Below are 14,749 nucleotides of genomic sequence, written 5' to 3'. Positions count from 1 at the left end.
AAACACTCAAGTGTAGTACTTAAATCTGAGAGAAATCACACAGACAATGACTCATGGCCTAAAATACTGCTCATGACTCACACCCATCTACTGAATGAACACTGGAAATGGAAATAATGGCAACTATCTAATGTTAAGGTTTTGTGTTCTAAAACAGAACAAACACATTCTTTTCAAATGGGCTTCGTGCCAGACTTCTTTACTAAACTCCCGCATTACTCCCTCAAAGATGTGAACTTTGAAATACAAACATACACACCAGAAATCAGCTTTGATTTTACCAATGTTCAGGGTACCTTGGTTTCATAACACAGTAACCTCTTATCATTTTCAGTAATACAAATATATATATATTATCCCCAAGTATTCTTTAAATACATTTTATTTCAAATATGCAAAAACTAACAATATGTTGTACATTACTTTTCAAAATGCATGCTGTTTTGCTAAGGTATGAGCATGCTCAGTAGTTCATTACCATAAAGAAGTGCTCACAGGAACACAACAATGCATAATTACACTCACATAAAAGATCACATGTACTACCCACAATATAGAATATGACAATTTATATTTCATACATTATGTTAGTGGTCCCCAACATTTATATGTCAAACACTCACAGTCAGACCTTTGAGCCAGTGGCATACCCTGATTCATATAATTTAAAAAAACAACTTAAGAATGGTTTACAGCAATAAAAAAGATTAATTAATAAAAAAATTCACACATGCTAATGGAAGTGGTGGAAGGTCTGAAAGCAGCCAGAAAAAGCCTCTGCCAGTGGACTATAGATAACAAAATGTCTACTGAACTTCAAAAAATCCTGCTGGATGTTGGCTACTAGACACTGACATATGCAGACAGGAGTCCTAAATAAGAACTATTTCATGGTTGTGGGTGTTGTGACAGGCCACAGAATGATAATATTGATCATCTGTGACAAAAATCAGTGAAGAATATTACCCTTCTCAACTATGCTGCAGCAAAGCCTTGTCATTCTGATGTAAACAGTAGTTGTCATCAGAATAGAGTAAGGAATCCATTTGCTACATCAGCAATTACATAGTTACAGAGTGTGCAAAATACAGCCATGAGATAGAAACAGAAACAATCAAACCAATAATAAAGTGACACACTGTGCTTCTGGCTTTGTGCGAGTAAAATTAAAGCAAAGCAAAGGTTCTAGCACAGAAGCAATCAAACCAATATAAAGTGACACACTGTGCTTCTGGCTTTGTGCGAGTAAAATTAAAGCAAAGCAAAGGTTCTAGCACAGAAGCAATCAAACCAATATAAAGTGACACACTGTGCTTCTGATTTTGTGCAAGGATTAATGAAAGGCTATAGCCCTTTTCTTGTCTCTGTTGTTGTTTACATGTTTTAACCCTCAAAACCTAATTTATCTTGTACCAACCCATTTATCGACACAATCAATTACCCATAAGCACCAATTAATATCATGTAAAACAATAGACAAATTCATTATGTTTTCTCATTTACATCAGAAGGCAAATAGAATAAAATTCTTCTATAAATTAAAGAGTCAGGAAGCTAAATTTACCCTTTTAATAATCAGATAATCAGCAAACCCCATTAAATACTTTATTTAAAAGTCTCAACCACTCTTGTTTTGAATGTTTTACACACCATGTCTCTAGCTGCAGTAAAAAAAAAACTTAAAGAAAACATTCATATTGAAAACTGTAGCATTTGGCAACATGTCAAGACAAAAACTGATTTTATTTTTTTATTACACTTTTTTTTCTATCTTCCAAATTTCTTAGAAAATACAGACTAATAAAATATTTTAACTTGGAATATGCCCTGTTATTCATCCAATATACCCTATTACTCATACAATATTTAAACCTAAATTAGTGTAATTCTTAACCTTATTATGTAGAACTTCACTGAAAAGAAGTTGTCTAGATTTTACACATGGTTTACTTTAGCTATTAAGATCCAACTGGATTTGCTGTTATTATCTCAACTGTTCACCCCTTTGCTTTTAACAATGCAATTTCAAACTCTGATGTTATTATGTAACGTACACACAAACACTTTAAACATAGCTACCTAAAATAACTGCTGAAAGAACTATTTGAAGTTAGTACCAGATAAATCGACAATAGAAAAAAAATTCCTGAAAAGTTAAATTCACTACTTTAAATAGAATAAAAGAAGTCATAAAAGAATTGTAAGCATTTTACAACATAATTACAAACTTGAATACGAGCTACAAAAATAGTTTTCAATTACAAACTGACTGACACATCTCTCTCTCTAACATTACTACAGTGAAGAACAGTCACTGGCAAACAGCCTGTCACTATATACAGCACCTTCAATAGAATTGTAAACTTGGAAATCAGCCAGGCTGGTGTTCAAAAGCACAAGTGTTTAAGAAACATTTGTCTAGCTTCATCAACTATGAAACTTGTACAGCTCTGGTTCTTTAGTACTCTCATTTAAAGAATGATACTTAATAAGGTGTAGTTCAAACTGAAATTGGCATTGAGATTTCTATATTAGGAAAAGAGAAACTATTTCAAAATGTAACTGGTACATATCACATGTATAAAACAGTCAGCAAGCTGAATGTCTTTACTTTTATTTAGGTAAGTCAAATATACTTATCTTACAAGGAATAATGTGTCTGACACCAAGTTTATGCAGAGACAAGCAAAATATATGTAAAACCGTTAATACAAGAAGTGGTGGAATGAAATGCATGATTAAAGTTAAGATATATTTAGAAAAGGGCAATTTCAAATACACTAAAATCTAATTTCTTTTCTTTATCTTACATTTTGTTACTTCTACTATTTACACTGTTAAATCTGGTTACCAATATATTACAAGAGTTGCTTGAGAAAATTAAATTTTGATATTAAGTAGACATGTACACTTCCTTCATTTACTTTCAGTTCCCAAGAGCCTTACCAACAGTTCTTTAGCTCATTTCGATATATTGTCACATACATCTATCACTTTCCCATTACAAACACACATTTTCTAGAAGAAAAATTAACGAACAAGTTTAGAAAGTCAGGTCAAATTTTAGACGAACATAATGACAATGATGGGATTCTTCTGTCATCAAAATCTTTCATATTTTTAAATTATGTTCCATGTATACTGTTTTATCTTCATACATGTTAATTAAAGTGATTATTTTATATGCTTGCTAATGAAGTAGCTTCTTTCATTCATTTACAGAAATTCAAGATTTATTATTTTCCAAAACTGAAATATCAACTCATTTTATAATAGTTTGTAAAGTTACAAATTCTTGTTATACCAAGTTGCTGAAACCAGAGTCTAAAGAATATACACTGCTAAGCCAAAAATTCTACTTAACATAACTACAAAAATAATACTTGAAAGTACAGATTTATTTATGACTGTTACTATCTTGTAAAAGAAACCATGCTGTTTATACTAGTCACTTCCCATTATAAACTTGAAAGTACAGATTTATTTATGACTGTTGCTATCTTGTAAAAGATACCATGATGTTTATACTAGTCACTTCCCATTATAAACCAACAATTTATAAACTTTAAATGGACACATGTTGGCACTGGTATTTCAATAGTGTTGTGATACCATTAAATAATGGCACACATATCAACACCACTATTTCGATGGTTGTGATATTGTTATATGATAACACACATATACTGGTATTTCAACGGTATTATGATACTGTTATAGAGTAGCAGGTCATTTTACTTATCACAAGTTTCAGGTAATATTGTGCATTATTTTAATATAAATGTTTATCAATTATTTTTTAGAAATCATGTGTAATGAGTTAGTATTTTGTTTAACCCTTTCACTGCACAATTAATTTTCAGGCTTATTCCCAAAAAGTGTAAATTATCCACCAAAAAATAAAAGTATGAATTTGACCCTTTGTATTACTTTTTCAATATTGAAAAATGCTGTATTTTCTATGTTTGACAGTAATATTCATTGAAAACTGTATTGGATCATGAAAAATAATGATTTAAATAAACAATTGAGGAAACTTAGAAGAAAAGTGTTCTCTAGTAGATTGCATAAATACAAGGAAAACTATGTCAGTAAGAGGCCAATATCATTACAAAATATATTACAAATTATTTAGATAACAATATCCAAGACATACGGAAGCTGTTTTTATATAGATTCTGTATGTGTTCCTGAAAAGTTGGCAATTTTGGAATGAGGCATATAAACATCCAGGTTTCATGGTGTAGAACACAGATGTCAGCATGCATGCAGGTTTAGCAATGGCTTCAAGTACAGGAGGATATTCCTGCATGTCACAGTGGAGGGAACTTGTTTTGGTAGCCGTGGGGTAAATACAAATTCTGCAGTCAGTGGGTGCAAATTGTTATTCAGATATATCCAAACTATGCACCAAAAGGGTTGAATGTTGAACAATGATTAGGTTAATCTAATGCAACACTCAAACACAAAACATTAATTGAGAGAGCAAATTGTTTCTTGATGGTGCTACTGACTATTAAGTATTGTGGTATTTAGCAATAAAAAAAGAAAGCATGAGAATGTAGCTTTCAAACAAACACTTTCTCTGTATAAACTTATTATTCAATTCAACACCTATAATATGTCCTTATCTAGTTATGTAGCCTGAACTATAACTGTTTTGGAATAAAAAGGCAGAAAATTAACTCTGTTCAGGAATATGCAAACCAGCATCACCTCTTTATGGACATCTAAGCCAACAGTATCAGTTCTCAAGGAAAAAAGCTTTAGCAATAACCTCTTAACATTTTATCTGTGTTTATTAAACTCCAAATTATCATTACTGCTTTGATTTTTTTCCAGTACATCTGTGTATCATAAAAATCCAGTGGAAAGCCTGCTATATAACAATATAAAACTTGTCTCTTACCAATAGCTTCACTGTAGAAAGGAATTGCTTCCCTGTACTTCTCTTTCTTGTAAAGAGCATTCCCTTCTTCCTTTTTGGCTTCAGCTAACCTTAAAAAAAGTATTACAGAAATTAGTATTACTAACAATCTTATAATGAAACAAAAGTATTACAAATACTATATAATTGTAAAATATAATGATTCCAAGATACCAGGATTTTATACATACAATCTTAAACATGGCAAAGAGCTCTTTTAGGAGAAAACTTGATGTGTCATCACCCAGCTGTAAATGTTTTCATGATTTTAAAACTGTGTTTGTAATTTACAAAACAAAGTAAGTTTATCAGAAAAAAGTGAGAAAAAGTTTCATCTTATGAATTAGGGAAACATTAAATGCATGTTTAAGTTTCTATTGTTGAATTGTATAAAAACATTGATTAAACTTTCTGTATTTTAAGTGTGAATCACAGTACAGGTGACTAACAACTGAAGCTTACCAGCAGAAACTAACATAAACAAAGCTAAAACAGTGCTACAAAGCTACACTGAGTATTTTTATTTAGAAATATTGAAATTTCTTACTACAGAACGTTTCTGGACATGAAGATGCCAGAAATAATTCAGCTTAGTTTTATCCAAAGAATTAAACACTATTTCTTCGTAGTCCTAAAAAAACATATTTCCAATAAATCATTACATACACCATTTTACAAATATTAAACAATATGGAGCAGTCATCTATCTTACACAGAGATGACATAACCTGAACATGTACATGCAAGTAAAGTATTTATGGTCTTATTCATTCATTTCACCAAGTGCAAGAAAGTATTAAGGTTCTAGGTATCTACAGATTCATTAGGTGGAGTGTGTTTTCTGTCAGGATGTGGAATGCTCTCTGGGCCCTTGTGCTGAGAAAGTTTGCAAACACCTGCATTACACTAAATAGAATGATAAAAGTAAAAATTATATTCCATAAATTACAATGAATATTAATTTGTTAATAAGTCACAAAATACTTTTAAATCCTTTATTTCCTTCACCAAATGGTATACACACGGATACTTCTATCCCAGCAAGCCACCTAAAATAAACCTTTGTGTGACTCATGGTAAATATATCTGCTGGCTCAAAGCTATAAAGCAAACAGTCTGCTTTACTGAATGTCTTGTGCAACAGGTGATACTAGTTTACAAACTAAGCTACAGGCTGTCATAATACAGACCTCCTTACTGAAAACACTACAATACAGACCATCTTACTGAAAACACTACAATACAGACCATCTTACTGAACACTCTACAGTACAGACATTCCAAGTGAACACTCTGCACTACAGACTGACCAAGTGAGCACTCTATGCTACAAACTGTACACTTTACACCATATGAATGTCCTAGTGAACACACTATACTATAAGACTGTCATAGAGAACATACTATATTATATGACTGTCCTAGTAAATACACTATACTACAAGACTGTCCTAAAGAACACACAATACTATATGACTATCCTATAGAACATACTATATTATATGATTGTCCAAGTGAACAAACTATAAAACTGTCCTAATAAACACATTACATTATAAGACTGTCCTAGTCATGTTAACGCACCCTACATGTACTATAACTTGTACATATTAAAACTGATGAAAGGTTGTTTACAGAAAAATATAAACATACATATTCAAATCTGAGCTACATTAATGATATGTGGATGGCAATCTGGTCAATTAACAGGTCATTTCCACCAGTGCTAAAAAAGTTATGACTAAGGATTTTGAATTTTAGTTGATAAATGTGCAAAACAAATTAAGTATTTAAACAAATACTATAATACTAACCAAGAATGAATTGGCATAAATTCATCCACGAGAAAATTAAAGAAAGAAAAGAAACATTTGATGTTTTTTTATAATCTGTCTTCCTACTGATAAAATTGAAAAATTCATCATTAGCAATTTAAACATGTTACAAGAATTATAAAAAATTAATGTTTTGTATTAGTAAACACAGATGTTTTGATGACAATGTCACTCATAAAGAATATCACGCTTTCAAAATAAACAAATTTTTATAAACTATGAATTTTTAACCTGACAACATATTTGTGCAATTCAGCTAGCATGGCCATCAATATATATAAGGAATACCTAAAGGTGGTAACTTCAGCAAACAAGTTGCAGACTTGAATTTATTCAAACTTGGATTTTCATTCAAAACGAGTCTCAGTGATAAAGGCTATAACAAAGCTTTGGATACTAGTTGCCCTTGTAGGTATACTAACAATACTCTTGTATTATATTATCAACATTTTACTCACACATTTAACTACCAGAACTCAGCCTTTCTCCACATACAAAACTCATTATATAGAATTAGATACAAGCCTTGTAAACCAAAGGTTGAAGTTCAGTTTCAATAAAACACACTTTTAATCTTAAAGTACTAAACTCCAGTGTTATGAGTATTTGACCATACAGCATAGTTATTCACAAGTGATGCACATTTTTAGCACATTCTCATTTCAGTTGCATGAGAACAAAAATATTTTTAAATTTCTTAAACAAGTATCTACAACTGTTTTCAAGTGCCAACTTCTCCACCACACCATTTCTCTACTTTAAATAAATCTTACTATACTCTATGCTTTGCCAATTTAATTTTTTAAACATTTAACCTACAGTCCTCCTCCATATAAGAGGAAGTTCTGGTTGCTGTCCTAGGAAGATCTTTACTGATGTCCTCAATGAAAATGAGATTTGGATGCAAAATTCATTCAGCTTCATCTCATAGCAACTAAATGGACATATGAGGAGTGTTAATCATTTCATCTGAGGACTGCCCCATTGTGGATGTGGTCACTTTCAAAGATAATAATGATCAACAGTGTTCTTACAAGTTGACAAATCAGCCAGTCTATCACAACTACCAACTGGTGAAAATAATTTTAAGGGGAAAACTGGCTCAGCATTTATATGAACTCAAAAAAGAAGTGAATGGGACAAACAGATGAGGAACAGAACAGAAAGAAAGTAAAATATGAAGAGTGACCACAAAAAAAATGGTATATGGAAGAGGTAATTACAAATTCCATTTTTCTGACTTAAAATATTAATTTGTAAATTGTATATGCATGTAATGCATAAATTACTGCCTTATTGTACAATAACTGTGTGTAATATGAAGTTTGTATAAATAACAACTGAACATTTGGAGACAAGATATTCAGATGTTTACTATATTTATTACTGAACTTTAAGTTAATGTGGCTGACATGTTATTATTCTTTTTTGCTTTCACTCAAAAGTTTTTAGAATTATAAATATATTATGTTCAACTTATAAATGATTGACATTTTTGAATAGCTTGTAGGAGTACTAAATCATCATTAGAAACTTTACAATATATCAAGTAAAAAAAAAGTGAACCATTACCTGAACATTTATTTGACAAATTCTTTAAACAAACACATAACCTTAGAATAAGTTAAATATGCCTGAAACACACCTATCCATACCAAACAAAAGTAGAACAAATAAAATAACAATTTTACTAAGAACTTAAAAAATATAACAATAAAACCATAACACCATGTTCAACTTTAACTCAGTGCACTATACACTAAATATATCTAATAAAAGGCAGGTGTAAACTAACAAATATTGCAATATATGTTACCTAAGTTAGAAAAGAAATGAGATAAAAATAAAATGCTGCTCAAAGCCCATGGACATTTAGAATTTGTAATATTATAGTTATGAAAAGGCAAATGTTGTTCTTATAAAACAATGACTATAACCCCCCCCCCCCCAATTTTTGCTAAGACAATCATCCATCTGTTAATTAGTCAATTGATCTAGAATGCAAATTACTGTCCTTCAGCCTAAATTATATACTAGCCATCCTTACTTGGCATTGCCCAGGTATTACCTGAACAGATGATCAATGTTTAGCTATTTTCAAACAGAAAGGAGCAAAATTTTGCTTTTCATGTAATAATACATGTCAAATGGTCACATTTTCTGCGAGATAAATGGCTTAAGAGTGTAAAAAATTAAAGAAATAGATTTATTGTATAGTTCACTCCATCCCCTAAACAGTCATTGAAATGCATCTGGATAAACAAAATTGCCACTCTTGCTCAGTCTTGGCTTGATGATGAGTAGCTTGTCTTTTTCATTGGCTGTCAAGGTGTATTTCCCTTTCTTGTGGAGTCTCTATTGCTTCTGTTGCATATGTTTTATTGCTTGTGATTAGCAATCAGATTTTTTTTTTTCTCAACACTTAACTCTGAGGTACATAATCAGCATCAGTTAATCATACCTATGTCCCCTCTCCCTTCCCGAAATAAAATGAATAAAAACCAATTTATTTTTACATAATTTTGTGGGTTCAACTTGTCTATTCTGTAGGAAAGTTGGTCTTGTTTGTCAGTAGACATGACAGCATTTGATGGATTTTTATTGTGACACCACAATGGTAGCACACTTCTCTATAAAATACACACATATTTTTCTCATGTCATTTTCACTTAAATCAGACCAAAAATCCAGTCCATCTTCTGTGGAAAAATTAGTTTACAATTACAAAGTTTTCACATACACTAAAAATGTGATGTCACAAACATTAAACCTGAGTATGCTGATTCCATATCTTTATAGGCTTACTATTATAGGGACTGAAAGGTACTAATAAACAGACACAAACTTAACTATATATATATATATATACACACACACACACACATAATGATCTCACACAATCTTGTCTCATTCATCACTTCAAAGTGAATCACGGAGTTTAAAGTAGTTCCAATTGTTAATGAATGATAGCTAGACTTTAGAGAAGACATTTGAATGCTTTACTCATTGTGAAAAGTCATTGGACAAATGGAAGACAGCCAATGACAGTAGTGTTGTGAATTACTAGTAGAATGTGAAACTGCTTCCAAACCAAACATGTTGTTGTTGTTGTCATACCTGTAAATGGCACAACACAGAAAGACAACCACTTTATAAGGATGACCTGTGTGTCTGGTAACTAACGAAATACATTCCACTTAGAATACAGCACAAAATAACTTGGTGCAATGATACCATGAGCATATCCAGCAAAAATAGCATTATTTTAACAGATAACTCATGCTTCATCCTGCAACCAGGCTTATACACAGAGAAAATCTGGATAGAGGTTAACTCCATTTTTATATAGGAATGTGACACAAGTTGGAGATGGATGTATCATGCAAGCAGAAGTAAGTATCTAAGGACATACACACCACTGCAAAATCACCAAAATCTTCAAGGCAAAGATGCATAACCTTCAGACTCTTTACTTGCTCCTAATTTCTTGGGATTGGAGACATACAAGTTGATTCATATTAAACAAAGCAAGCTTTACTTTAACTTAATGTTTGAAATATTCATTATATATGCCACATTCACATTAAGAAATAAAACAATGACTTTGATAAATACATTTGGATAATGAAGCTTTGTAAACTGAATCTGTTGTGTTTAAAAAGCTTCTCTATTAGAAAGCAGTAGTGATAAAGACAAAGATGTCATGAGACTATAAAGGTCTTATGTTTATTTGATTTTTTAATAACCTAAATTAATAGCTCGTCCTTTCAATAAGGGAAGGCTGTCAAGTGGGTTGCATCCTTGACGTAAGAAACAGCTTTAGAAACAATGGCAGATCTTGCTCTGCCATCGGCTCGACAGTTCGCACGGACTAATGGGAAAAAAAAAAAAAATAGAAAATATAAAAATTTCTACCCAGCTTCAAAAGGGGTAGATATAGCAAGATAAGGCTTAAGAAATGATCTCTTAAATTAAAATTTGTAATCATGTTGCAATTGTGAACTAACAATCTTGATATTTTGTGTAAAATTGGATATGATCATTCTGATTTCTAGTAGGTAACACATGAAATTACTCCAGAAGACACTAATGATGCTTCTGGAGAAGTGGTTGAGGATAACTCAGAACATTGTTAACAGGCTCCCTTTGCTGTTCTTGGAACTACACTCTATATTCAACTGTAAAAATGTAAAACCTCATTTAACATACATTCACTTATGAGCTTACACTTAATGACCAATCACTTGTATTTTTATCATTTGCATTTCAGATTATATAACTGATAAGTATAAACATTAAAGGGGTGGTTGATGTTACTTCATAACAATAATTGTGCATTTCCACAGCAACAATATTATAAGTTCTAATTATTTTTTTTTAACAGTGTTTATACTGTAAGTATCACTGTTTGCAATTCAAATAAATTTAACAGAAAAAAATGTAACAATACAAATATTGTTCATATTTATGAAAATACATTGAACAATTTATAAAGTTTCAATAAATTTATTTTCATGAAAAGAAAAATATAAATTATCTATACAAGTAGAATAGTTATTTCCCATTATTACTGATTATTAAAAGTATATAATTATTATGACTACAGAAACTTAATATATCCTTTATATTTTTAAGAGGTAAAATTTCTTTCTTAAGGCAATATAGAAGGATTACAATCATGTTCTATTAATGTATTCATAACTAAAATTAAATCTTTCCCAGAATTTTTTTAAATGAAATGGTAAATCAAATGTTTGAACAGTTTAACTTTTCCACAATTACTTAAATATTCTAAAATAGGTTGATTATTTTTTACTACCACAAAAACATGTTTATCATTACTGCTAGTCATATTTTTAATTCTATGAAATAAAATATTAAGTAATTTATTTAATAGATTAGCTGGTTGTTTAATTTTTTTTTTCATTGAGCTGTAAATAAATCTAAATTTTATAGGAGGTTTATCCAACTTAAGTATAGCAGACAGGCAAAGTAAGTCCAAAAAAGGATTTGATTTGGAATAAAGTTTTTTATAAGCTTTAGTGAAATTATTAATTTCTGTATCTTTAGATTGGTTAACCAATTTGAATGTTGTACAATACTGGTTTAATTAATCATAAGTTATGCATAAACATTTTTACAAATTAATTTGAATTTCAATTAGCTTTATCTATGGGAATAATTAGATATTTTTCTTGTAATTGTTGGATATTATTTTCTAACTGATAGATACTCATCTCTCCACACAGTTTAGTTATCTTCCTCATGTGTCTACCCAAGATGTTTGCATGCACTAGCTTTGAGGCAATTCACACTTAATTTCACATGACCATAACTAGTATGCTAACCCCGACTCTACTGACAAACCCTACAGGAACACACTCAGCTGCTGGAGGAGGGCACCTTAGTTATGTAGTATGGCTTCATATAGTGTATTCTCACCTCGACTCTACTGAACACTCTCTACAGGAATACACTCCAGCTGCTGGAGGAGGGCACCTTAGTGATGTAGTATGGTTTCATATAGTGTATTCTCACCTCGACTCTACTGAACAGTCTCTACAGGAACACACTCCAGCTGCTGGAGGAGAGCACTTTAGTTATGTAGTATGGTTTCATATAGTGTATTCTCACCTCGACTATACTGAACAGTCTCTACAGGAACACACTCCAGCTGCTGGAGGAGGGCACCTTAGTTATGCAGTGTGGTTTTGTTTATTGTGTGCACAACTCAACTGAACAAACTCAGGCTGCAGGAGAAGGGCACAAGTGGTATGAGTTATATTCTAGAGGGGTGACCCACACTGTACTGACAGTGTCACCACTGCCCCACTTCTTACCATACTGTGCTGAGTCCAACTGGTGAGGAATCTCTATAGTCCACCACCCCTGTGGCTAGAAACTCTTAAATGACAAGCATCTCCCATATTCCACTGTATGAAGGGAGGAAATTTGCATTGGGGAGACCTGGAGAAGTGTCCTGATCCTCATAGACCTTCATTTAGAAAGTATTTTACTGGAGACAGTGCAATGAATGACCATGAAACCCTATTTTTAAAAGCCTTTTTCCATAATGGTTCATGGAACAGATATGGCCTGGATAAGACAATTAAATAAATATGTCCACCACAATAATACCTCAAGTAATCTTGAAGAACACTATCTTACAGCAGGCACTAGTAGAGCCAGGGTAGATAGTATGAGTACTTTCTGTTATCGTGGCTTGATGCCGATTTTGGGTAAGTATGCCTTGGGAGACAACACTAGCTACCTAGTATGATTCTATAAACTTAAAAGGGGCTCTGAGAGAGAAATAGTACATATTATTCTCAAAGATGATTGGGTGATTGAAGAATGGCAACCTGTGGAAGCCAGAAAACATCAGGAGATAAAACAGCTAGAAGGTGTAAAGAAGGAGATATGTGCAGAGAGTCACCCAAATTCCTGCCTGAAGAACTTTTCCTAGGGCTGGCAAAGAAAATGCAAAAGAATGAAAAAGGTGATGGATCAAATGCAAAGATATGTTGGATACTCTGTGAGCATCCACATCCCGAGACAAACATACCAACTGGAGGAGTCAACAGACACATCCAGTAAAAGTAGAAGAAAAGAGATTCTTGGAAAGAGAAGAGTCCCAAGATAGGAACAAATTAAGACAGTGATCCATGATAAGGAACACTAAACAGCCCAAACAGGACAAGGGAGCTGATCAGAATCTGAACAGTTAAAAATACAAGAGACAAAAGAAAGGGAGATAGGAGAGAAGAATGGTTACCCTCCCAAGTGGTCATTTTCTTAGGAAGGAAACATCAGTCTGTGGAGAGTATACAACTATGGAGGAAGAGAGTGGGAGAAGCATCTGAAAGATGGTTACTGCAAGCAAGAAAAAAGGGGAAACTCATATGGGGAAAACATAAGATCATGCAAAATCCAATTAAGGTCTCAGTCAGACATGGGATTTGGTCGAGAAGGACAAAGGAGAACAAAGTGGAGAGGACAAAGGAAGAAACATCTTGTGATACCAGAAAAAGCTAAATGCCAGGGACAAGGCCATCCAACAGCCAGTAAAAGCAGAGGCCAACAAATTAGGCAGAAAGGTGTTTCAAGTATGATAGCCATGTGGAAAATAGTGGCAGAAATACCAATAACAAAAGACGTGCCACAGTAATTTCAAGACAAACACAGTCACAAAACAGGAAAATTGCACATGGAGGAGTGTCGCCCTCTTAATGGTAGAGGACTTTTGCCACATGATGGTGTCATCACGCACCACCACAATCCACATTAAATCATGTCAAATTAGGTGGAAGCTGCCTCAAGGCAAGTAGCATGCAAATCTCTCAGGCAGACACATGAGAAAAAGAGTTAAACTGTGTGAGGAAGTGAGTTCTAGTTTAGGAAAAAATCATTATATCCGTTTAATATTTTTTTAAATTAACTTGAAAAAGTTTATATTTTACTATATTAAATACATAAAACTTCCATCTAAAAATTCTAGGTGGATAAAATGTAATATAATTAAGTTTCAAAATGTACTCATTAATATTGTTTTCAACCGAATTTAGAATATCTTGTTTTATCTTTTACAATTTCTAACTAACCAGTAATGATATATGCATGAAAATTATCATTTTATATTCACAGGGTCAAGTATTTACTTGATCTACAACAAAGTTAAAGAAACTTTTATAATTATATTTTAACTAATAGTAGGTTTCAAGGATTTACAAGTAAAAATGTCCTTTTTTATAGATTGACTAACAATAATAGAAATTTGTAAATATTTTATATTTAAAGATTAAGACTAATAGATAGTGTATCCCCACAGCTATCTGGGTTATACTTCCACATTCACTTTCAAAAACCAGGACACATCTTGTACCCCACATTATAGATTGTGCCCTGGTAACTTCCTGTTATGCATCATTTTTCTTTAAGGCTTGTTTTGTATTATAACTATATCTATACATATATATATATATATATA

The 14,749-nt window shown here is 32.1% G+C and overlaps 1 protein-coding gene across 1 annotated transcript in view; it reads right to left on the bottom strand.

Annotated features, from left to right (window-relative positions):
• Positions 1 to 1,605: 1,605 nt before the first annotated feature.
• Positions 1,606 to 14,749, bottom strand: part of LOC106462854 — a 14,292-nt gene continuing 1,148 nt past the window's right edge. The window contains exons 2-3 of the mRNA XM_013922817.2: positions 4,910 to 4,998; positions 1,606 to 1,661 (exon numbers count right to left, since the gene is read on the bottom strand). Coding sequence (XP_013778271.1) covers positions 1,606 to 1,661; positions 4,910 to 4,998 — 145 coding nt within the window. The remainder of the gene's footprint in view (positions 1,662 to 4,909; positions 4,999 to 14,749) is intronic.

The sequence above is a fragment of the Limulus polyphemus genome, unplaced genomic scaffold (assembly GCF_000517525.1).
Source record: "Limulus polyphemus unplaced genomic scaffold, Limulus_polyphemus-2.1.2 Scaffold1268, whole genome shotgun sequence".
Lineage (NCBI taxonomy): Eukaryota > Metazoa > Arthropoda > Merostomata > Xiphosura > Limulidae > Limulus > Limulus polyphemus.
Note: the sequence above shows the minus strand (reverse complement) of the source record. Positions and strands in the feature narration are given on the sequence as shown.